Genomic DNA, 27,068 nt, shown 5'->3' with positions numbered 1-27,068 from the left:
CCCCTCCAAAAGAACCCCAGTGCGCGCGCACACACACACATATTCACAATCTTACTGATCTATCTATACACTCATACATAAAAACTATATATATACTGTATATATAAAGCTTTTAGATGACAGTTTTACAAGGTTTTTTTGCACTTAATAAATACCAGACATTTGAGTTTTCAAACCATAATTCAAATTCTTTTAAGCGCAAAAAAACTTCAAAAAAATCAAACTGGACCGTTGATAATCCACCCCCTAAGTATATGTTATATATGTTATACTGATAAAAGCATTTAGGTTTGCCTCTTTATTTTTCTAATAAATTTTGCTTTCTGGTCAAAGATATGAGCTTGACAAATGCTATATAGCATCAACTACGAAAAATGTACTATTTTCCTTAAATGGAATTCACTTTAACTATAAAACAATTTATTCATTCCAGAAAACAATATTATTTTATATTTTTTTTAATATTTCTTATAAAACATAAAAACAGAATAGCAGAATATCCACATATTAGCAATATTCCTGAGGGTCTCAGTTATGTAGCCTTCTTGTGATTGTCTCATTTATAATTACCCTCAGCATGTATGTAAGCAAATTACTTTTCCCTTCCTAAAAGCATCTGTTGTACTTTAGCACTAATCTGTACCTCTGCCCGCAGGTTTTTAAATAGCCCATTAAAAGAGCATCTCCAACAGAAACAGGCTGTCCTCTTGGACCTAGAAAACAGATGCTGGGAAATACCAGAGTTCACTAATGTTGTTTGGATGCGGCTTTTCAAAGTGATTATCTGCACAAAATGGTTGTTTGCTGGGTATAATTTAAAGCCCAAATCACATCCATAGCTTCCAAAGTCTAAAGCAACTACTTAAATATCTTTCATTATAGGCCCCGTGAAAGTATTTTTTCATGTGAGCAAGGAGAACATATCACAGAAGGACACAGTGTCCTTCTACAACCATTGCAATAAAAAAAGCAGTCTCCAGCATTGGTATGGGGTAGTTAAGGCATTTTCAAAATTTAGTGATGTTGGAATGTCCACAAAATGTTGGGAAAGCTTCCAGTCTCACAATAGGCCTCCCCATCATCACTAATTGGATAGTGCTACCTGCCTAGCCAAAGCTGTCTAGAATACAGGGAAGGGGGGGGAGTCATGTACAAAGAAACCAATGCATTTATTCAGGACAACAAAATGAAATAATAATTAAAGAAAAACACTTTTTCCATAGTACATACGGTTACATTAATATTATAGTAACTCTATAGAACTCCACCTGTATTATGCCATTATTCTTTCTCATTCAGGTTTAACTGATACCCCGTGTCTGTTGCATTAATAACTTTCGTTACAAATAAGGAAATCTTTGAGCAATGCAAACATAGATCAATCACAACTCTCAGGAAGACAGGGGAAATATGTAGAATACGTTTACAATAGAAAATAAGACGATAACACCTGTAAAGTACACTTTGCGGTTCATAGAATGCATATTTGAGCAGAAATCAAGTGACACACAGGGGCCGATTCACTAAGGTACGTATCCGAATCACGAAATCCGATGATCACAAGTGTCACGAAAATTCTTTTTGTTTGAATATGAAAATTTTGTACTTGCGATTCAAAAGTTCTGGCATTTTTCGCATTGAAACTATCGTTTGCGAATGGCAATCCGATATTTTCATATCAATCCAAAATTTTCATATCTGAACGATCGTAAATGGTGGGAAAACCTTTCTGACTTTGAATTTTCAGTGCATGAGTTTGGAAGCCTCCCATAGGACTCAATGGCACTCTGCAGCTCCAACCCGGCCCAAGGAAAGTCTCCCATAGGGCTCAATGGCACTCTGCAGCTCCAACCTGGCCCAAGGAAAGTCTCCCATAGGGCTCAATGGCACTCTGCAGCTCCAACCCGGCCCAAGGAAAGTCTCCCATAGGGCTCAATGGCACTCTGCAGCTCCAACCTGGCCCAAGGAAAGTCTCCCATAGGGCTCAATGGCACCCTGCAGCTCCAACCCGGCCCAAGGAAAGTCTCCCATAGGGCTCAATGGCACTCTGCAGCTCCAACCCGGCCCAAGGAAAGTCTCCCATAGGGCTCAATGGCACTCTGCAGCTCCAACCCGGCCCAAGGAAAGTCTCCCATAGGGCTCAATGGCACTCAGCAGCTCCAACCTGGCCCAAGGAAAGTCCCATAGGGCTCAATGGCACTCTGCAGCTCCAACCTGGCCCAAGGAAAGTCTCCCATAGGGCTCAATGGCACTCTGCAGCTCCAACCCGGCCCAAGGAAAGTCTCCCATAGGGCTCAATGGCACTCTGCAGCTCCAACCCGGCCCAAGGAAAGTCTCCCATAGGGCTCAATGGCACTCAGCAGCTCCAACCTGGCCCAAGGAAAGTCCCATAGGACTCAATGGCACTCTGCAGCTCCAACCTGGCCCAAGGAAAGTCTCCCATAGGGCTCAATGGCACTCTGCAGCTCCAACCTGGCCCAAGGAAAGTCTCCCATAGGGCTCAATGGCACTCTGCAGCTCCAACCCGGCCCAAGGAAAGTCTCCCATAGGGCTCTATGGCACTCTGCAGCTCCAACATGGCCAAAGGAAAGTCACAATACAGAAGCTTGAATGAATCCGAAACTTTCTTACTTGTTGCGACAAATACGATTTTGTTGCAAAAATTGTTGTGCAAATTTTCGCAAAGTACGAAAAAGTCACACAAATTAACAAAAAATTGCAGAAAATACGCACAGTTCTAAAACTGTAAAAAATACGAGTTTTTAGTATTCGGACTCAACTGTACATTGATAAAGTACTGTAATAGAATGATATTAAGAAAGAGATGGTTTTTATGAATAGGAGTAGTGATGAGTGAATCTGTCCTGTTCCGCTTGGCAGAAAACAGTGAAAATGTTGCACGTCCAAAAACAATTGTTGTGCACATAGAAAAAATGGACAGTCTTTTTTGACATACGTATTTTTTTTATGTGCGTGACAATTTTTCCACAACAAATTTTGTTGCCTATTTTGCTAAAATATCCGCCAATGCCAAAATGCGGAAATGGAGTTCCAACTGGTAATGTAGCAAAGAATGAAAGAGTCTTGACTGGACAAGAAAAGACAGTCTAAGAAAAAAGAGACAAGACATAGGGGCTGATTTACTAAGACACGATTTTGAATCCGAATTGGAAAAATTCCGATTGGAAACAAACATTTTGCGACTTTTTCGTATTTTTTGCGATTTTTTTCGGCGTCTTTACGATTTTTGTGTAAAAACGCGAGTTTTTCGGCGTCTTTACAATTTTTGCGTAAAAACGCGAGTTTTTTGGCGTCTTTATGAAAGTTGCGCAAAGTCGCGATTTTTTCGTAGCGTTAACACTTGCGCGCAAAGTCGCGCCTTTTTCGTAGCGTTAAAACGTAAAAGGCGCGACATTTCGCGCAAGTTTTAACGCTACGAAAAAAATCGCGACTTTGAGCAACTTTTGTAATGGCTACGAAAAACTCGCGTTTTTACGCAAAAATCGTAAAGACGCCGAAAAAATCGCGTTTTTACGCAAAAATCGTAAAGACGCCGAAAAAAATCGCAAAATTACCGATCATTACGAAAAAAACGCAATCGGACGCATTCGGCCCATTCGTGGGTTAGTAAATGTGCCCCATAGACTTATAGCTCTGGAACATGGCACATAGAGGTTAAAGGAAGTGAGCTACTGGATTACAATAGGCAAGGTAGGCAAGGGAGATAAGGGTGTTGCAGAAATAAGCAGCATCTTGTTGACCTTGGTCTCTTTGGGGTCACTGTCATGGTAGTTAGTGCCTTTTTGGCTATGGGAGTTTAGTATATGGCATCGCCATGGTCTACCAGATCTGGTAGTGTCTTGTGACACTTTAGATAAATGCATCTTCTCTTTTCTTCCCAGTGCATTATGCAGCATAGAGATTGTTTTGTTGTGTCTCCAATACTGTAGAAACTGTAGAAGGACTTTGTGATTGCAATGATGAAGAGAACAGTGAGGAAATGCATGTGGATAAATCTGAGGGTGCAATAGGACTTAATCAATACTTAAAAACGAATAACTTACAAAAAGCTATAGGTGAATCAATCTTTATTCCAAGTTGGGGAGATAGTCTTCCTGGTGATGGTGCAATTACTGTCTATGGGTTTTCTAGACCTGCCGCAAAGAACAACTATATAGTTAACTTTTAACTGCATTGCTGACATACCCTTTATCACTACATTTTAATCTAGAGGTAAAACACATTTTATATTCTCATTTAGCTATTATAACACATGGCACAGCATGATTTTTTTCTAGGAAAACATGTGTGGGAGTATGCCTGTTGTATTAGTTTAGCCATATGTAGAATTACTAGCCTTGCACCCAGCAACACACTGTGTATAATATTTCCCATCTTACTGTGCATTTATTTTCAAACCCACGCCCATTTTAGGACCTGCAGTCAATTCCTCAGTGTTACAATTGGTAGAGGGAATAGGGCAGCATTCATAGTGGATTTGGTAGACCAGTATATTGACACTATGATTTTAGGACTTGGCCACAATACACATTGCCTCTGCCCTGTGTGACCTTTAAGCACATTTATGAAGTCAGAGGCCATGTGCAAAATAGAAAAAAAAATTAGGAGCTAGGATTCCTTTTAGCACCCTTCACATTGCCCTATGGGTTGTGCTCCAAGATTCAACTCCTTATGTTCCTAGAATTTAGTGCATAGAGGTGCACATTGCATTTTTGCATTAAGAGGGGGCCGATGATGGTATATGGAGTCTCCTGTAATGCCCTCTAGCTTACACTAATGAGACATGCAGGCAAAGCAGCCCCAAGAGCTGAAAGAAGCAATGACAGGTGTTAAGTACATGGCTGCTTTGTGCCCAACAGTCCTGCACTTGCGTCTTGTTTATAGGGCACAAGATGCAAAGCCATTGCTCAGAAAACAAATGCTTAGGGGAGCAATTTTAAACACCCTAGTGATCTTGCATTTGCTTCCAAGTCAATAGTAAATGAGCCCTATTATCTGAACATAGCAGTGCATTCAATCTCATGCAACCCTTTAACAGCCTCCATATAATATATATTTAGGGGCTGATTTATTAATGCTCAAGCCTCCCAGCTTGCTGAAACTGCACTTGAGTTCTTCAACTCACCTATGGTTTCTATATCTGATAACCTTGGCCTGCTGCCAATCAGGCAACCTATGAGTGGTTTCAGTAACTGATTACTTGAACCGGGAGGCTCAAACATTAATTAATCACCCCCCTCCCTCCAGTTTTATTCCAGGGACACATAACATTGTAACCCTTCAGGTTTGAGTGTTTAACATAATGAAAGTTATTTCAAAATATTATTGAGAGAACAATTTATTAAGTTTTTTTTATAAATAGTATTGATTAGGAATGAGCTACACTTTTGGACACGTATTGGTTCTCAGTGAAATTCGGCATTTCATCATTGGCGAATAATTTCGTGAAATAAGCACAAACTTTTGCTGTAACAAAACTCCCGTAGACTTCAATGTATCCATAGGCCCCAATGTATTTTGCACAAAAAAAAAAGCCGCTGTGAAAAACGCCCATAGATTCCAATGTATTCAGCATGGAAAAAGTTACTGCAAAAAAAGCCTCCACAAAAAAACCACCAAAACATTGACTTCAACATGTTTCATAAATTTTTGACATTTAACAAATTTTGTAGCAGCTTTGCAAATTTTCCGGCAATGCTAATTGGGAAAGATTCTCTCCACTATTACTTATGTATAAAATAAGCTTGTAAAAAAAAAAGTTGACAATAGTTTTATATTAAACTATTTATTTTCTGTGGGGGAGTGAATTGTTCAATCTTTCATAAATCTGCCCCTAAGTCACTTATTACCTGAGTTAATCTAAAAATGAGCAATGTATCATCCCCTGCCAGTAACTGCCACTGAGTGCTGGAGCTGGGAATATATTACTTGTACAGTGTTTGTTATGCAACATTTGTTTTATAGGACACAGTATCTAAAAACATCTTTCATAATTTAAAAATAGATTTAAAAAGTAAAGAATAAATATGCAATATTACAATGGTAATTGTGTTAAATGGCAAGTTGCCCGCTAATAAATCCCTTAACAGAACAGCTAAATATCTATTAGGCGGAAAGCTAGCAACATGGCCTCATTACTGTTACTTTTCACAGCGCTGTTAGAACTTGAATATAGCCAACCTCAATTTTGTGAATCAACAAAAGTCAACAGCTGTGCCTTCTATATAGACTACTATACAGACATATTACAATAACAGTCACCTTGGGTATTTTTATCTCTCACTGTGTATTTGTGCCTCTCAGACCAAAACGATATATAAACAATCTGTGAGCTGTTCATTCACTGAATTCAATTACAGCTGCTGTGGCCAAGCCCCAATGTAGTTAGAATGGAAACTCAGGTCTAGCTAGAAATAGCACGCTACCAAAAAATGCTGCGAAAAAATCTGCTTTGCTTTAGGAGGGTTTGAAATATTTCTGGTTTTCAAATAGGTTTTTCTTAAAGGTGCAGCCCACCTTGAAATGTAACTTTTAAAGGCTTGTTTTTTGGGCACAATTGCAAAATGCTATGCAGACACACAGGTCCAAAACTGAATGTGCATTGATGTTATGTAAAAAGGTACTTGCATCCCTAAATACTGCTTTGCAACACCAATGTACCCCCATAGGCTGAGGACCCAGAATAACACATCAGCCAGGGTTCCCTGGGTGGGTGGTGTCAGTAGCCACAATTGGCTTGTGCCGTAGGCATAGGATGCTAATGGTGTTAGAAACACTATGCACTGAAAGTGATTCCTGCAGGAATGCTGGGAGAACTGTATGCCACAACTAGTGTGGGATTCACAGAAATAGATGTATACTTGCATCATATTGGTACATTGTGGAAAGATTGCAATGGACACAACTTAGCAAGCACCTGCTATAATGTTGAAATTTTAAGGAAATTTGGAGTAAAAGCATGGCAACATCCATCCATAAATGAGTCTTCTACTACACCCCCAGAATGAATACTGAACCAACAGATAGTTTATATCATATTAAGTGCCCTATTAAAGAATCTTAGCAAACTGGAATATATATACAGTATATTAGTAAATATTGCCCTTCTACATCTTTTCCCAACAGTTTTACACAGTTGGTGGGTAATGACATGTAATTACATTGTGTGAAGTCACTGACTGCACTTTGGCGCCAATTTGGGTTTAAATGTGGGTTTGCTGTCATGTTTGTTCACTTTGAGAAAAGCCGAAATGTTAGCCTGACACAATAAATGTTCCAGTTCTTTTGACTAAGACCTGTTCTATTTTTGCATTATACCATTTTGTATACTGCACCCAGGCATTCTTCATCACAACATTACGTGAGTGCCTGCTTTTCCATTGCCTTCTCCCTCGGAGATCACCTGACAGGAAATAATGCAGCTCTAACTGTAAAAAGAAGGAATGTGGGCGCAAAACACAGAACTTTGTCCAGTAATTGGCTGATCTAACATGTATGTGTGTCCTTGGTTTGTTAGCGTGCACTGTGAATTGTACGATCCCAGGAGGTGGCCCTTAGTACTTAAAATGGCAGTTTTCTATTTAGGAGTACCCAAAAAAGTATATTTTTATGAAAAGGCTTATTTAGATGAAGCAGGGTTTAACATATGAGCTGTTTTACGCAATATTTTATTTTACCCCCAATACCTTATTGCATATTGCATAAGAAGTGTAGTGTTTGCCACTGCTCTGGCAGCCTTTACTGGTCACCAGTTTAAAAGTAAACATATTATTGGTTCCTATGGTTGACTGCACATGGGCAAACATTGTGCCTTTTTTTTTTTTACACACCCCAATGAAACTTTTATTCTATTCCTCATGAAAAAATGTAAAATAACACTAGTGAGTTAGATTCGAATCCAACATACAGCACTTGTACAAATTGTTTATTATCTATGGAACATAATAGCTATTTAAGTATCTTGATTGGCGTTGCTAAGTAGGATTTTTTTTTAATTGCTCATTTTTTAGTTATAATGTTCTACTCATAAAACTAATTGTAATCACTATAGAGGCACTTTAACATTTTAATTGTTCCTGATACAACTGCTAATTTTTAACACGTGTGATACTTTCTTTACTCTCATACTGAAAGAATGACAGTAACCATTGTTAAATGGGACTCCTGAAGTGGTGATAGTCTATGAGAGCCTCTTGTCTGCTTGCCAGAGATTGCAGCTCATTGATGGGGAAAATTCATTCCCTGTGATTGAGTTTGCCACTGATACAGATATATACCTTTTTTTTAAAGTCTGTGTTTGAGAACAATTAGATTCTGGTTTAGTAACACAGGATTGAAAATAAAAATAAAGAAAGCCACAGTATAATTAAATCCCCCCCAGCCTTGTTCTATGTAGTTAAACTCCTGCTAGCTTTAATTAGCAAATTCATATGTGTTTTGCAGAAGCCTCAGGGATAACATCTGAGTTAGTGATAGATGAGGTTTAGTACATACACATTAAAGATGACCCTTAAAGCATCTATTTTATTTTAAACATGAATCAAGATATGGATGATAGAAGAGGCATTAAGACAACCAATCATAGAACTCCATAGACCGGAAGGTGGCCTTAAGCCTGTGGAAACGTATTCCCTCCCATCATAACCTTTAACCGATGTACCAAACTGATAGAAAGAACACAGGGACACCATTGTGTTGGTGAAGGTCGGCCCCAGCTTTATTTAGAAAATACCTCATCAATAGTCCTGTTGTACCTGTACCAAAAACATCAACCTAGATAGCAAAATTTATAGCTGTTTCATAGCCGAATGCCGGCCATTTCGAGCACAGAGGGCATGTGAATTACGTCAAATAACCCAGAAATGAAATGGCCAAGGACTATCACCTGCCAGTTGCCGTGACAATTGTTTCACAATAAACATAGATAAACAGTGCTTGAAAATGAAACATACATGTGAAGCTGTCAGAACATACATTTCATAAGATAAATGTGCATATACAATTATTTTTATTTATTTTAATTAATTTCAGAGGAGAGGCCAAGATAGAAGAGGGAGGGAGGGAGGGAGAGGAATGCAGTTTCAGATGAAGAAACAGCAGAGGGGAGAATGCTGCATGGGAAACACAGGGATCAAGAGGAGGGGTGAGCGAGGAGGCACAGGGGTCCCCTTACTATTGGCTACTGAGTTAACACTTTTCTGCATGGAGGGAATTGTGCATGGTAGCTTAGCTCCACAGTCTCTCCAGGCTTTCATGAATTGCAGCGCTCTAAAGGTGCCACACTTGCATTGTACATTATTTTAAATTAGTTTGTTTATGCCATTTCTTTACTTGCTTTAAGGCATAAAAATGTGTCATTGATGAGTTACTTTGGCCAATGTTTCACATTTGAAAACTTTGTGGTCCAGTGAGTATATCACCTTAAATAGGTAAATAGATAAAATATACCAAAGTTTTTGCAAGAAAATATACTTTTGCTCCTACCTCCAAAGCACTGGTGCAGCCTGTTAGGCGCAACATCCACTTTGAATTGAAGATGACACCAACCCTTAAGGTTGGCCTGTAGGGGGATTCTCCTACAAGAGTTAATATAAGGAAGTCCAGGAGCCAAGAACTTTCTCTTTGGCCTAATAACATCAGCAGGCTGGACTGAAGACTACATTGGAGGGAGACTGTACCTTGTCAGGGCTAGAAGGTGATTTAGGAGATTGGTGTCAGGAGTGAGAGATAGCCTGGCTACCCAGCAAGGATAGCCTCTTGTCCCGACAAGGATTCAGTGTTTGGGTTAGACCCCTAGGCGATTGTGCACCAGTTAGGAATAAGAGCATTTAGGAGAAGGTAAGTGGGAATCTATGGGAGCTGTAGCAAGACAGTTTGGGAGAAGCTTGTGCATTTTATGCTGAAAATGAAAGAGAATCAGGGGGGAAAAAAGCTGCTAAGTAAAGTTTGCGCCTTTGGTCATCACATTATATGGTCATGGACAGATACAAATAACTCTTTTCCCTGAAACATGCCTGCTTTAATGATTTGTGTGTAAGCTGCAACATTTAGGGCTCAAATGCAATAGAACCCTGGAGTTAACACTTACCTTGAAGAGGTGTCACATCATGGGTAACCTTTGCATTTTCTTCCTAAACTTGCAACACACTTGCACCTACTAATACTGCACTTGGTGTATTTGTACATGTCCCCTATTATTCTTTCAAGCTTTTAATAGTGCAATTCTGGGAAAATGCTGCATTGTGGGGAAAAAATGGCATTAGCCTACATTATAGCACATTACGCTTGCATTAGTAAATCATCCCTCACACGTTCATATCAAGAGAATGACAGTTACAACCAATACTAAACCTATGGGTTTATGGTCAAAAAGTAATACTACAGTATTAGCACCATTGTAATTGCTATAATATGAAACTACATACAAGTTATATGAAAATCTTTTATGAAATCATTTCTGTGTACGGAAAATGAAATGGATTCAAAGAAATTACAGGGGCTTCCGAAATCATTGCATTAAAATTCATTTATTTTTATTTTGGATGCTAAATATAAAATGCTGCTTTAACCTAATTACCAAGGTGACAGAGAAAATCAGCGCCAAAAGCAGCACCGAACGTTTTTCCCTGTACATCATGTCATTAAATGTAGACATATCTCAATTCAATCTTCATAGAGAGTTACTTTCGCTAATTGCAGTGTGGGTTTGATGGTTAAAGGAAAATAGAAATGATTAGCGCTGAAACCAAAAGAAGACAGGCTGATTAAAAATGTTTTAATGTAGAGTAAATTAAAGAAAAAAAAAAAAATCTGCACTAATTTTACAATGGTTCTAGCAAATGCCATCAGCACATTTTAGGAAAAAAACAAATAAGCAGAGAAGAGATCACTTTGGTTTATAGGGTAGAATATACTGTATATCCTTCTCAGCGTAAAGTACAAAAGACCTTTATTAAAGTGGCGTACTTTATGCATTTATGCAAATGTGATACTTGAAACATTTTCCCCACGCTGCAATAAAAATTCCCCATAATCATTTGCATTGACATAGGCACCACCTCGTTACCAGCTTGCAAATTACAGAGGGATTCATACAGGCTGCATTTAAATGGAGGCATAAAAGGAGCAGTCAGGGTCATGCATATGGTAATAACCAGTGATCTGAACATCAGTTTATGCTTCTGCACAGTCCATATTGCACAGCAAAATACTTCTGCAGCTGACATTTGTGAAAAGGACACCGGTGGTATATAATGCTGTGTTAAATTAAATCGGCCGAAAAAAAAACCCAGTGTAAAAAGCTGTGTAAAATAATCCAAACGCCCTATGTAGAATAGCAATAGAGAGTAAACAATAGTGCTAAGACTATTTCTACCCATATAGAATGGCACTAAAGGTCCCCATACACGGGCTGACTATAGCTGCCAATATCGGTCCCTCTGTTCTGCCCATATCGGCCTGTGTATGGGCAGAACAGAGCAGCCTGGCCGACCGATATCTGGCCTGAAATTGGGCAGATCTCGATCGGCCAGGTTAGAAAATCCAGTCGGATCGGGGACCGCATCGGCTGGTTGATGCGGTCCCCGAACCGACTGCCCCATAACCACAAATGTAATCCGATCGTTTGGCCCCAGGGCCAAAGATCGGATTATTTTTTTTTTAAGTTTCTTGCTACCCGATATCGCCCACCCGTAGGTGGGGATATTGGGTGAAGATCCGCTCGCTTGGCGACATCGCCAATCGAGGGGATCTTATAGTGTATGGGCACCTTAAGCAAACATGATGGTTATACACATACATGCTACATACACCTATACACAGTACCTTTAGACATACAGACTAGCTGAATAACAAGTACTACTCACGCAGACTAGCACAGGCTATGTAGTTTACCATACAAACAGGAACTGCCTACACCGTCTAAGGGGCACATTTACTAATCCACGAACGTCCGAAAATTGTCTGAATGCGTTTTTTTCGTAATGATCGGTATTTTGCGATTTTTCCGTAAATTGTCGCGACTTTTTCGTAGCCATTACGACTTTTTCGGAAATTGTCGCAACTTTTTCATAGCGTTACGACTTGCGCGAATTGTTGCGACTTTTTCGTAGCCATTGCGCCGAGTACGAAAGTTTCGGATTCATTCAAGCTTCAGTATCGTGACTTTCCTTGGGCCAGGTTGGAGCTGCAGAGTGCCATTGAGCCCTATGGGAGACTTTCCTTGGGCCAGGTTGGAGCTGCAGAGTGCCATTGAGCCCTATGGGAGACTTTCCTTGGGCCAGGTTGGAGCTGCAGAGTGCCATTGAGCCCTATGGGAGACTTTCCTTGGGCCGGGTTGGAGCTGCAGAGTGCCATTGAGCCCTATGGGAGACTTTCCTTGGGCCAGGTTGGAGCTGCAGAGTGCCATTGAGCCCTATGGGAGACTTTCCTTGGGCCGGGTTGGAGCTACAGAGTGCCATTGAGCCCTATGGGAGACTTTCCTTGGGCCAGGTTGGAGCTACAGAGTGCCATTGAGCCCTATGGGAGACTTTCCTTGGGCCAGGTCGGAGCTGCAGAGTGCCATTGAGTCCTATGGGAGGCTTCCAAAATCATGCAAAGTCTGAAAGTTTTGCCCGCCGTTTACGAGCACTCAATACGAAAAAGTCGTGACAATATACGAGCAAATTGTAACGGCTACGAAAAAGTCATAACGGCGACGAAAAAAATCGCAAAAAAAATATGAAAAAGTCGCAAAATGTTCGTTTCCAAATGTTCGCTCGAATTTTTCCCATTCGGATTTGTGGATCAGCCCCTCAATGTATCCATGCATGCCAATAAACAGACGCAATACCCATCTATACTAGACAGTGACACTACTCATACAAACTAGCATTATCCATAAATATCTAATATATACTGTACATAAAGACTAGAATCAACAATACAAACAAGTATTGTGCATCTAGATGAATGAATGAATGTCCAAACATTAAAGTTTATAAAACTAGCTCTTTACATTCCAACAATTATTGTTCTTCCATATCACCTTAATCCACGCAGACAAGCACTTAATGTACATGTGTAGGGACCCATAGGGTTAAGCTCCCTATGGTGTTATCCCTTATCTAATCTTATCTGTACTGTTATAGGGCAGAGCCCTCTGTACTCAGGTTACAGCTGAAACACTATCCCTCATAGGTTTAGTGCAGGTTGACCACTCCCCTTGGCAGACTATATAGTGTCTTGCACAAGGAAGTGTCTTCCTCTTTGGCTGCTGTTGTCTCAAGGCTTCACGTCACTGAGCCTGAGGCATTAGGCCCCAGTAAAGAGAACCAGCCATTTCTAAAGTCGGGGACAGGGCCCCGTGAATGAGAACAAGCCAGCACAGTTAGTTGTATTAATAGCACCCTCTAGAAGTGGTGAGAACAGTCAGCTTATTTAGCAAGGGCAGTTAATAGCCCCAACCAGGAGTTGTAAAAGGGTTTAGCCTACCCCGGCTCTGTAGTCGTTCTTTAGGGACCGGTTTATTAGACCAGTGTTAGGAGCTCTCCCCTGGACCACAGTCGGCCGGGACACTCCCTTCTGAAAGGTCTATATCTCGGGTATCAGCTAATCATCTGTGCATCCTCCAATTGGGGTATTCTGTGCCTAAAGTGTTACATCTGCTGTAATCCATTGACATAATCCTATACTGCTGTGTCTGTGAGTATAATCCCTGCTGCACTATCAAGTTGTGCCTTGTCCAATAAACTTGTACTATAGTTCAATATCAAGAACCTCTCTGGCGTCCATTATTCTATTTGCACCACAAAAGCTCTATCTAGTTGTAGTTCAACTACACCCTCAGCTCCATTAATACCTCCCATATAGCGGAGGCCCACTCCTGTGTATTAAGGTCACATGTAAAACATGCTCTATACCAATCACTAGCCTGGGTTTGCCATATCTAAGCCAAACGAGTGTTACACATGTTAATATTATCCATACCAACAGTAGTACACAAATGTGGTCAAATGTTATTCATGAAAACAAGCAATATCTATGCAAACTGAAACCTTTACAGATTAGTGTTGCCTGTACATAATAAAATAGATCAGTGGATTTATTTGTGCATTATTCTCCTGCAGGACCTTGGATTACTACAAAAAACAGCAGTATAGACACTGGAGAAATTGAGATTGGACGCAGGATTACGCAAGAAGTACTAGCAGGAGTCTTCTGGAGATCTCATATCCACATCACTCAGCCCCAGTTCCTCAAATTTAATATCTCATTAGGGAAAGATGCTCTTTTTGGAGTTTACATGAGAAGAGGACTTGCACCATCACATGCTCAGGTAAAATGCTTTTTCATAATACAGCAATAAGATAGTCATGCAAATGTATCCAGTGATATACAGGTATAGGATCTGTTATTCTTAATGCTGGGGACCTTGGGTTTTCCAGATAAGGGGTATTTCCTTAACTTCAATCTCCATACCATAAGTCTACCAAAAATATTAAAACATTACTTAAACCCAATAGGATTGTTTTGCCTCAATTAAGGATTATCTTGGGATCAAGTACAAACCACTGTTTTATTATTACAGAGAATTTATTATTATTACAGTTTCCTTGTGAGGCAACTTTGAGTAACTTTGGAAAACCGAAGTGACACGTATGCCATCCCACCAACAATTCACATTCTTTCCAGTGGAAAGCCATTTCAGGGGGGGGCAACGATTTATTGTAGGCGATTAATCTTCCTCTGTGCCAGTGCCCTAAGGGGTGATGGTAATGTAAATGAAGCAGAGGAGGAAAACATGGTTTAAAGAGGAGATTGAAGTGGGCAGTAAAAAATACATAATAGAGACAGTTTATTTTGAGTAGGAGCTGGTTTAATAGGTATGTTTGTGTTTGACCTTTGCACTAGGTGTTACTTTATACAAGCAGCGGCTATGAGGCAATCATTTCCCTTGTCGTTGCATACAACAAGGAATTCTGGCATTCTGTTTTTTTAAAAAACTGGCCATGAATAGAGAGAATGTAGTAGTCAGCACCCAAACTGCCAATAATTTTCACTGGTGCCCGTCTCATGATGATCACTCTCCATCAGGACACTACATGGAAAGATGATGGACAGCACTTCAGTATCTTCAATACAAAGGTGATTTTATTGAAGATTCCAGCCTGCTGTCTATCATCTTGATGTATAGTTAGACACTTCCCCTAAGTCTTGGACTGAATCAGTAGCTACCATTCATTGATGTATAAGAGTTAGAGCAATAAAACTTACTTTGTCTCTGGGGATTACAGGGTCAAGGCAAAATGACTCCATGTTTCTACATAACCTTGTCTTTGTTGGTTGTATTAAAATGGGATATATTTAAAAGAAATCATTTTAAATGCTGTTAGTGTTCCAATAAGTTGGTTTTATTTTTACATTTAGTTTACTTACAAAACACCACTACATGGAAGTTAGATTTCCGAAAGATCAACAGAGAAGACCTGTGTCAACTTGTTACTCTGTACTCTAGTTACCTTTAGTTTGCTGATCACTGATGTATATTCACAAAGGAATAAACTTTGTCTTCTCCTATCAAATAAAATCATATCTCTTGGGAGTATCCACTTACCATGTTAAGGTGGCCAAACACATTACTATTCCGATGGTCGTGGGAAAGATTGTTTGTCCACTATACTAAAATTAAGAGCTAAATCATCAGATTTTTTTACACATATCTGATGATTCAACATCAACATTACTATGTCCATTCAAAATATATATATAGCTATAATTCAGATGCTTCTCCAGCTTAGTTTGTAGTCTTTTAGATCCCTGCCACCTCCCTTAATGTAATGTGAGCTCCTATAAGCAGGTAGAATTCTATCCTGATATCATCAATTTTGTAAATGCTTCATGATGGCTAAGTATAACTGTATGACTAAGATGATAGTAGAAACAGTTTAGAAACAGGGCTGTGAAAATATATTTATCTTAACATTTCTACCAACCCCCTCAACATACACAATATACCAACATTCAATAAAAGGCCAGAGACATGGAATATTGTTCCCCTAGAGCCCATAAACCAAGCATAGCACCTAGAGGCTCAAGAAAGTTCTGCACTTAATGCTACCCCTAAAAGGGCATTAAATACATGGTTCTATTGCATCTCCAGACACTTCTGTCTAAATTATAATTTAAATGATCTTTCAATGATCATCAGGTAGGGGCATGCCCGAGGATGGCCATGTCCATTATTCCATAATGCAGTGCAGTACAGAGAGAGACTCAACTCTTTGTGCTTCATTTTGGGAGTGCATGGAATTGCACCAGATGCTTAGTGACAGTGTGTTGTGAGTACTCTGATCCTTACCACTTCTTAGATGAAAGAAATTCCTGTTGATAAGTAATTATAATCAGTGTAAATATAGGAATGTAATGTTATATTGTGGAGGGGTAGCAGCAGAGAAAGGAGTCTCTTATTCAATTTCATATTCTGAATTTGTCATTCTGATGTACAAAATATGTTAACGTATTTTAGAATTCAATATACTATCCCAGGGAAACCAAAAAATGAGATAGAAATCACATTCCTTATCTGTGAAAAATTGTTTAGACTGATGCTTTGTTATATTTTTAGGGAAACTATAGTTGAAACCAATTGTATCATAAAGAATATTTAAATAAATAGAGGAAAACAGAATGAAGGCTTGCCAAGCTGGTATTGGATGAGACATTTGCCAGGTTTCCTGAAAGTGAGCATGAAAATATAATATATACAAACCTTAAAAAGTTGTAAAAGTTGTGAAAGCTGATGAAGTTTTATAGAAGTCAATGGTAATATTTTTGAATAAGGTTAATAATATATTTATTTCCAAGACTATTCAAAAATGAGTATTTTACCTTTATTGAATACTACCCAAGAATATTCTGTCACTGTATTTCTTAAATAAAGTACTACATGAGGAGAAAAAAAAAATATATATATATATATATATATATATATAGCAAGACAATGAGCCGCACACACAGGGACTTTGTTAGAAAACAAAAAAATATTTAATGAAAAAGATCTTGAAAATATATATAGTATATATGCTATAGTATTGTTTTTTATCCTTGAGAAAGGTCCTAATGAGGACCGAAACGTTGGTTTTAACAATTTATCTACAATAAAAAAATTTTTGATAAAACATTGAAGGGCGTGCTGGCCACAGATGATTATTTTCTATACATACATAATTTTGGCTAGCACCCTGCAGAATATTGAGCCTTGGAGTGCAGACACCATTTGGATTGATATATATATATATATATATATACCATTTAGTGATGGGCTGTGTGCTCCCTGAGAGATCACCTGATAGGAAATAATGCAGCTCTAACTGTAACAGGAAATAGTGTGGGAGTAAAAGACAGAACTTTGCCCATTAATTGGCTGATGTGACCTAACATGTATGTGTGCCTTGGCTTGTTTGTGTGCTGAAACATAGTTTAGCATTGGTAGTTGTGGCATTTTAGCCCCACACATATGACTTATTTTGAAAGGAGAAGGAAAGGCTAATAAAGAGTTAATCTCAAGCTGCAGGCATACCTTCAGTTCTCTCAATAGTGCCCTTAAGTCTCCCCATATTTCACCTGTTCAGATGATCAGAAGCCAAACAGAAAGAAAAAACACTGAGCTGTGTAAAGAAAGTTCCCATAATGCCTCACTCCTACACCGAGACCGAGACCAAGTGTACATGCCCAGTTTGTAAGACTATGAGTCAGCTTCCTCCTGATTGGCTCAGATCCATATTCCTAAGGGGTGGAGTGAGTTATTAGCATTCTTGAGGGAGCAGATAGGAGGAGAGAGCAGAGAGCTGTGGCACATGAATTACAGACACAACAAATCTTTTGATAGAGGACTCAGTGCAGCATTACTGTAAGTGCTTATGGCTGTTTTTACATAGACCTTTCTGATAAAGATTACTTAATTTTTACCTTTCTTTCTCCTTTAACTCGGGTAGCAGTTTCCAAGTTCTATTTGGTTGGCTGCACCTATTTAACAAGACAATCGTATTTGGGTTTTGTCTCAAACATGGTTTTAATGTCCGCTTCTTTCCAGTGAGGCATATTTAGACTTGTAGGGCAAGAGAGCATCGGAAAAGTCTGCACATCTGTTACCATAATAACTGTAAATTCTAGGCCCCCTCCAGATTTGACCATAAGTCAACATGGTGCACTTGGAGAGGACTGAAGCAAAAAGTTTTCCCTGTAGTTTGCAGTTATCCTTCGATTAGACCAACCGCTGAGCCTGCCCTGCCATCTGAGGTAAAATTGACAGCACGCGTTGGGGAGTCAGCAAGTGCTGCCATAGCCAGCTGAGTAGAACAGCATGTAGCCAGCAAGAAATGTCAGCTTTTTATTGCTGCTGTCTTCAGTGTCGACCCCTCTGAAATGGAATACTTATTCAAACAGCATTTTTTTTTAAGGTTTTCCTCTCCCATGTTGAGTGTCAATGTTTTGAAAAAAAAAAAAAAAATAATAATAATTCATTGTAAGACTTAAAATTAGTGAATAAGTTAAGGGTGTAAGTGCTTTTACAACAACTTAATGCGGCAATTGCAAAGTGTATTAGGGTAGGTATTTAGTTTTAAGTACCATTGGCGAGAACTTTTCCAGAAGAGACATTTAATCAAATTGACAGCAGATATTGCATGACTGGCCATGTAGTACTTTTTCGTGGTTAGGTTTCTCTTTAAGTGGATTATGAACATCACCTCGACAAAGGCAAATTATCCACTCGAAACAATATCTTTACCATATGTTGTCTTTGCACACGCAGCAAAAAGTTTGCAAGTGGTAAAGCGTAATCACTAAAGCTCAACTTGTGCCGATTTTGTGGGCCGCTGATTTTACATTCCTAGAATGTTCAACATGCTTTGCATACATTATTTTAACTACTAATTATTCTTTTAAGTAATCTTCTTGACAAACGCTTAGCGAAACAGTAATTTCCCCAGGCAGGCAATGTCAGTCTAAAATTGCTTTAAAAACATGTTTGTGAAGACTGTAATATACCAGTGTGATTGTCAAAACATCAAGCTTGTTATTTATCTGTTACTTTAAAGGAAACAGTGGCAACCTATTGATATCCCAAATAAATTAAGCATGGGTCTGCTGTTTTGTTTTGAGGGGTTTTGTCCGGGGTATGTAAATATTTAAAGAAAGTAATTAGGCTGTAGGCACAGTTTTACTGTTCTGTCATATTTCAACTAGCGAAGAAATGCCCGTAACCGCCCCTGCCACCTCCAGTTGACTCTAGAGCAAAGTGACTAAAAGCATCTGTATTGGTAGTTTTTATACTAATTGCTAAAGCATTTTCAGGCTAAGAATTGCCAGTACTGGAACTATCTATCTATCTATCTGTCTGTCTGTCTGTCTGTCTGTCTGTCTGTCTGTCTATCTATCTATCTATCTATCTATCTATCTATCTATCATCTATCCAATTGTCTATCTTTCTTTCTATCTATCTATCTATCTCTATCTATCTATCTATCTATCTATCTATCTATCTATCTATCTATCTATCTATCTAGCTATCATCTATCCAACTGTCTATCTTTCTATCTATCTATCTATCTATCTATCTATCTATCTATCTATCTATCTATCTATCTATCTATCTATCTATCTATCTATCTACTGTATCTATCTATCTATCTATCTATACATACATCTATCATCTATCTATCTATACATCTATCTATCTATCTATCTATCTATCTATCTATCATCTATCTATCATCTATCTATCTATCTATCTATCATCTATCTATCATCTATCTATCTATCTATCTATCTATCTATCTATCTATCTATACATACATCTTCTATCTATCTAGCTATCTATCTATACATCTATCTATCTATCATCTATCTATGATGATCTATGATGAATATAGCTTTAAGCTTGAGCAGCTGTACAATATTTAATGATATGTGAATCAATGATTAATTTCAGTTGCTTCTGAACTTTCTAAACTTTATTGTGTGTGTGGGTTTCCAACAAACTATTTAACTAATCAAACTCAAAACAGTACATTGATCAACTCAAGACAAGTATGGAGTCATAGGATAACCTAGGAAATGAATAGTTTCCAGTTTCCAAACATGGAAAGGTTTAACGTAATGTGACACAAATGGGCTGATCTGACACGTAAACTGAAAATATTTTGTATGTGGCCAGTTTAAAGCACAGGTAGCACAGCATCAGGTAGATTTCACTTCATGCTTCTGCTTCTAGTATACCGAGCAAAGCTGATTTTTAATTGGCCAATGGCAGATTTGGCAGATACTTGTAAATTCCTCATGAATGGTTTTGTTACAGACTATGCTGCCTTTATTGCTTTAAACTGCCTTTTTAAGGGTCAGTAACACCAGAAAATGCCCTAAATGGATTAGGGCTAAGCCGATGGATAAGCTTAGCCTTGTCCTCACTTCAGAACATGGTGCTGCCTAATACGCAATAAGAAACTCTGTTTGTAATTAAAGCTTCCTTTTGAGTATGTTGGAGACGCTCATCTATGATGGGTTAAAGTCTGTATACAGGGACATATAAAGACTACTCAAGACAGATGACAGAAAGGAGTTTTCTACTATGTCATCTTAGTAGGGCTGCAAGGATCAGATATTGCTGACTTGTTTAAATCCCACATGGAACTTTGTCCACTAGCATATGCTGTTACCTTTTAGTCATCGGAAAATCTACTCTGAAGTTAAAGAAAAATAACATTCAAGGTTGTATGTATGTATGTATGTATGTATAACTTTATTTATAAAGCGCCACAAGGGTACGCAGCGCTGTAAAATCTTACAGAATACACAATTACACACAGGGAGGACAAGTGTTATAATAAATACAATAAATATATATAAATGCACAGGGAATAAGTGCCATGTGGTATGAGACACAGTAGGAAGGCGGTCCCTGCCCCATAGAGCTTACAATCTAAGTGACAAATGTTGATACTTTTTTGGAATACTACTATTGATCTAGGGGTGTTCCTTATCTACCTTTGAAGCTCATAAATTATTCAATCAAAATTCCTTAAGTTTTGGAAACTAGAATTTGATTTGCATTATTTATATTTTCCATAGAGTTTGATACTAGATAATAACTATTTAGAAAACCAATAGCATTCAAATTTATAATGTTTTGTCTTCGAACCCAAGAACATGTATGAGATAAGGTGCTAAAAATCTTTCCAAATTTTTTATGAAACCTTCAGCAAATATTAACAATTTGGTAGTTATAAATTGGAGTTATAATTTGGAGTATAAAGGCATGTTAACCAATTCTGAATTCTTCAGATATTTTTTTCCCACATCAACTGTTTTGTACCATCACCACCACCAGGGAAGCGTGTTCTATTTTGCAGGGCTCAAAAGTGTCAGCCATGAAAATTTGTATGCACTATTTACATTTTGCTAGATTTTTTTTAAAACAGGCTACGTATTTGGGTAACCCTAAAATATGCTATATTTGACAAAAACATGACAACTGAACTTCTAAAAATCATGTTTCTATGGTGCAGTGCTTCGAAAATCCTCCTTTGCACTCCCCTGTGTTTTGGGTTTCCATAAAAATATACATATCTGCAAATAGCAACCTTGGCACACAAAATGTTAAGCCTTTGTTTGGCTGACAGTAAAAAGATTCAAGCATGTATTATTTTCCTATGCAAAATTCCTTACAATTCAATAATTTGTATAAACAACTTTACTATCTCTACAATAATTTAATAGTTGATTCAGTGGTGGACCATCCATTCTCTAGACTGATAAGTATTCATTGATGATGCTCAAGAACCTAGTTTGTGATGCTGAGGTGTTGAGGTTGATGTTGATATACAGGTATGAGGCCTATTATCCAGCATGAAACCCAATAGGATTGTTTTGCCTTCAATAAGGATTAATTATATCTTAGTTGGGTTAAGGAAAACATTATTGTTTGATTAAAATAAAGTCTATGGGGGATGTCCTTCCTGTAATTCCAAGCTTTCTGGATAACAGATACCATACCTGTACTATGGTTTGAAGTCCATTAAAATATATAATTGGGCACATTATTACATCATGATCCCCATGAATATGCACTTAGATAATCATCCCAACAAAGACATCCATACCAATAAGTTTTCCCAGTTTGAGAGTGTGCTCTGTGTAACAGTTCTTCATCTAATACTCCAGAACATTGGAAAGTTAAGCAGCAGGTTTCACTCACAAAAGACTTTTTTTAAAATAAATAATTCTGTTATGTTCTGTTTAAAAATAAAAGATGAAACTTAGGTGTTTCTCATTACTTCCTTTTTATACATATGTTTTCACATAAATACCTTGGAGTTCTGCTTTGAAAACTCTGGGTTTCCAGAATAATTTGTTTTTTTAACAACAATAACAGTGCGATACATTTTCAGAAGTACTCAAACTGTTTAGCACTTTCTTCACCTATTTATTTTTCTGCCACCAGTAAAATGCTAATAGGCTCATTATAGCTGAATTAGTAATAACCATGAAAAAGGACATAAAGTTACTTATTGAATTTCTTAACTCACGCCACCGTTATCTTAACGCAGTAGTACTAATGCAATCTTGCAAGTAATAAATGTTAGTAGGAATGGAAATTGAAAATTATTCCACTGACTTTACTAAAAATTCTGCTTGGCTCTCTTGCTTATTATAGGAAAATACAGGCACTGCATATGTGGTTATAATATTATATATCACTGATTTTAATAAAATTCAAAAAAGTGGCGTTTGGAGTAGCAGATGAACAATTGTATGAGAATGGCAGGTCGGTGTTGTATTTTCATATTTGATATCACAGGATAGTACCTAACCCTTGTAAGGTTGCTCTAGACCTGTGTAAAAAAAAAGTTTCAGAACTTTTTCAATGTAAAATTCAACACTGAAATGCTTTAAGAACTGAAACAAAATATGTAAATTAGAACTATTCATTTGTGTATGCTATGTGTGGTATCTTGTTGTGTAGCCCTGCTGTATTGTTATCATCCAAAGAAGTTCAACTAATTGGAAATCTCATAAACTCCTGGGGTCTGCTCATCTACTCTTTCACCATGACCCTTTTCTCATTTTTTGTAGCTTAAATGGCTGCCCCCATGGTTACACAGTAGCTTATTTATAGAAACTATAGTAGGGTTTCTGTAGCAAACACACAACTTTTACCAGTGCAGAGCTACAGTACATTATTTTAATGAATTTTTCATTTCTTGGTGTTACTGTTCCTTTAAGAAGCTTAAAAGGGTTTATTTCTTTAAATCACATTGCAACTTTTTTATTGTAGACTCTGGCTCTAGAGTGTCTTGGGATTTAGGTGTGCTTTTGTCAGCCATCATCTTAGTTTAAGCTGGCCATACAGGCACCGATAATATTGTACGAAAAACCGTTTCGTACGATATTCGGTGCGAGTATGGCAAGTCGGTGAGTCAACCGATATCGCAGGAGGCTGCTGATATCGGTTGACTCGCAGATTGGGCCGGTTTAAAGATTTTGATCGGGCGCCATAGAAGGTGCCTGAGCAAAATCTGTCTTCAGGGCTGAATCGGCAGAAGGAGGTAGAAATCCTATTGTTTCTACCTCCTTATCTGCCGTTTCAGCCCTGAACGGTTAGTGGCGGGTTGTACAATCTTTCGCCATGTGTGTGGCCACCTTTAGGCCTGTATCAGGCAAGTTTCCAAATTTAAAAAGCCTTTATTGGTATCTCATGGCTCAGATCTCTGACAACAAACAACATGTCAGGCCTGAATGTGGCCCTTTTCAAAAATGTTGTTTGTTTTCAAAGATCTGAGCCATGAGATACAGGTATAGGACCCATTATCCAGAATGCCTGGGACCAAGGGTATTCCGGATAAGGGGTCTTTTCGTAATTTGGATCTCCATACCTTAAGGGGCACATTTACTAATCCACGAATCCGAATCACGAATGGGAAAAAAACGTATTGGAAACGAAAATTTCGGAAGATCGCAAATATCCCGAAAATGCTTACGAAACAATCGTATTAGTCACGATAATATCGTATTGGCGATCCGAAAGTCACGAAATTTTCGTACTGAACAATTGTAAACAGGAGTAAAACCTTTCCGATTTTTTCGTGCAAACGTCCGAAAAAGTCGTGCGCCGTACGAAAAAGTAGTGCGGACGCCCGAAAAAATCGGCGAAAATATGCTCGGAGTGTTTGCATGAACGCTCGAGCGTTCGTGCTTTTTTGTAAATGTGCCCCTAAGTCTGCTAAAAAATCAATAAAACATTAATTAACCCCAATAGGATTGTTTTGCATCCAATAAGGATTAATTATATCTAGTTGGGATCAATTACAAGGTAAAGTTTTATTACTACAGAGAAAAAAGATTAAAAGGAAATCAGTTTTAAAATTCTGAATTATTTGATTAAAATGGAGTCTATGGGAGACGGGCTTTCCGTAATTTGGAGCTTTCTGGATAACGGGTTTCCGGATAAGGGGTCCGCTACCTGTACCAATTAAGGATTTTTAAATTTGGAAACTTGAATGGAGCTGTTGCTTCAACTATTACTTTAAGGCAATTGAAGAATGGACAATGTGTAACGGGCACCTATTTGCTAAAAAGGAAGATTAGTGAGCGCTGAGCAAATGCATAGTTGTAGGCCTGTGTCAGGGACTAGGCCCAGCTTACCATGGAAGGCAGTCAGTTTTAATGGTAAAGTTTTTTTTTTATTCCCCTCCATGGTCTGTAGAGGGGATGTATAATGATGTTCAAGTTTTCTGCTCTGGCTGCTCAGACTGACTGCTTTAATTATTTATACCAACATCATCCCCCCAAGCACACACAGCTATTATCTTACATGAATGTCTGTATGCATTATGATTTAGATTGGTCTCATTGCACATATTATAAATTTGACATCCAGTACATGCTTTAACTAAAAAAAATCATTAGTGCACTGGTCAGTTTCTTCCATTTTAGAAGCTGGATGCGGGCATATTTTCATAAGGTTGTAAAATAAGCGACTTGTGATTGTAAAACGATTTCACTGTACTGTGTTTTTATGCTTCAGTTATTCAAACTTGATTGTAAGCTCCTGGGGCTGTGATTCATTGTTTGACCTTGAGAAGCTACTTCAAAAACTCACCGGTAAAACTAGTCATATTGCTGCAGTAATGAGCTATAAATCCGCAAAAATTTCAGTGGGACCATTGCAAAGTCAGAGGGTAATTAGGAATTTCTTATGAGTCAGTCATTGGCACTTCCTGCAAAACTTTTAACAAAGCTCTCAGTTGTGAAATTAATTTTATGATGTATTGAAACTACAGGCATATTTCACTGGGTTTTACACGATAGTTATCCTTCTATTCTATGGCCCTTTTTCCCCATTAAATGGTGAGTCTAGTAGTTATAATTGGTTTTTAGTGAAATGTGGCACCTTCCATTCTTTGGAAGGCACTCTATACTTAATTATGTGTAGTGTGATTTTCTATTAAATTATACATAAAATTCATACTATTCATGATTTGCCTTAAAAAGGGAGTGCACATATTTCGGTAGTTCAATAATAATGGCATATTGTAAGCCGTAAGAAAGGCCATTGATTACCCAAATAAAAATAGTGGGTTGAAGTTGATTGGAAATATATACAATGTAGATACATGACTGTTATAGTTGCTACGGTGTTTACAGGGTAACCCTTTTGAAATAAAAAATAACAAAAGTGGTATAAGTGGTATAAAGGTGATACCTTTATTGGCTAACTAAGATAACCATAGCAAGCTTTCAGAACATTCTAGTTCCTTTTTCAAGCTTATTACAAAGAAGCTGTGTTGCTACGGTGTAATGGGATTGTTTGGCAAGATGTGTGTGAGGATGACTTGTTGGGTTTCTGGTGGTTTTACACTATTGTTGTGGGAAGATTTATGTTTATTCAGCTATTTTCCTGTTCATTAAGTCAGTGTTATCCAACGTTTTTAATATACTGGGAAATTTGTTTCTCATACCACATGTTCAAAGTGCATTATATTAAAATGATGAAAGAGGTTTAGGGAAAGTTTGAGAAGTCTGGAGGCAGTAATAATTCCCTGGAGAGCTGCATCGGTTCTCAAGTTGGATAGCTTTGCCATAGAGGGCACAGTTTATCATGCACATTGATTATTCAGTCTCTGTGTATTTGTTTTTTGATATATGAGTAGGAATATTTTTAACATCAACTATGTCTTCCTATGCAACAAAACACCATGCTTATTGGCAGTAATTAGATAACGGACTTGAATGTGTAATCAACAGATATGGGACTTATTATCCAGAATGCTCAGGCCCTGGGGCTTTCTGGATAAGGGATTTCCATTCCTTAAGTCTACTAAAAAATCATTTTAACATAAAAGGGGACCCGTCACTGTAAGAAATAATTACAAATTCTTTTTTGTTGTTTTCTTAAGCAAAATAAATTGACTTACCCTATTTAAATGATATCAATCTTTATTCCTTCAGTCTTGGAATTACACAATCACAGCAAGCAGGCAGGCACCATTTTGTGGACACTGCTATTAAGGCAAGCTTTGTATTACCCCAACATTTTGTGTATGTGCCAGCATGGGGGACCTAATGCACATGCATTGGCTACACAATTAGATGGTGAGGAGGGAGGGGCAAAGTGAGTGCTAAATGGCAAGTGAAAGTAATTAAGCAATAGAGGTGGGGCAGGCAATATATGATTGGCAGCTGGGATTTTTAAATGCCTTTATAATGGATAATGGGTATGGATGTGTTAATAAAAAAATGAATTTGGGTTTCATTTTTAATTTGAAATTTATTATACAACTTTTTATGTCTGAGTGACAGATCCCCTTTAATTAAACCCAACAGGGTTATTTTATTCTTATAATATAGTTTAAATGAAAGGAAATCATTTTAGTTCCATTAAAATGGAGTCCATGGAAGATAACCTTCCTGTAATTCAAAGTTTTCTGGATAACAGGCTTTCAGATAATAGATCCCATACTGTACCTGTGCTTTGCATCAACCAAAGCTGCTAATATAGCAACAAAAAAAAA

General features: G+C 38.0%; 1 protein-coding gene across 2 annotated transcripts in view; it reads left to right on the top strand.

Annotated features, from left to right (window-relative positions):
* The window catches only part of tenm2 (teneurin transmembrane protein 2), a 712,086-nt gene that overhangs the window by 503,765 nt on the left and 181,253 nt on the right, over window positions 1-27,068 (top strand). For both annotated transcript variants that reach the window (XM_031898791.1, XM_012959675.3), the window contains exon 7: window positions 14,127-14,335. In XM_031898791.1, the coding sequence (XP_031754651.1) occupies window positions 14,127-14,335 (209 nt within the window). The remainder of the gene's footprint in view (window positions 1-14,126; window positions 14,336-27,068) is intronic.

Source organism: Xenopus tropicalis, chromosome 3, assembly GCF_000004195.4.
Source record: "Xenopus tropicalis strain Nigerian chromosome 3, UCB_Xtro_10.0, whole genome shotgun sequence".
Lineage (NCBI taxonomy): Eukaryota > Metazoa > Chordata > Amphibia > Anura > Pipidae > Xenopus > Xenopus tropicalis.
The sequence above is the reverse complement of the archived record's forward strand: the minus strand, read 5'-3'. Positions and strand labels throughout refer to the sequence as shown.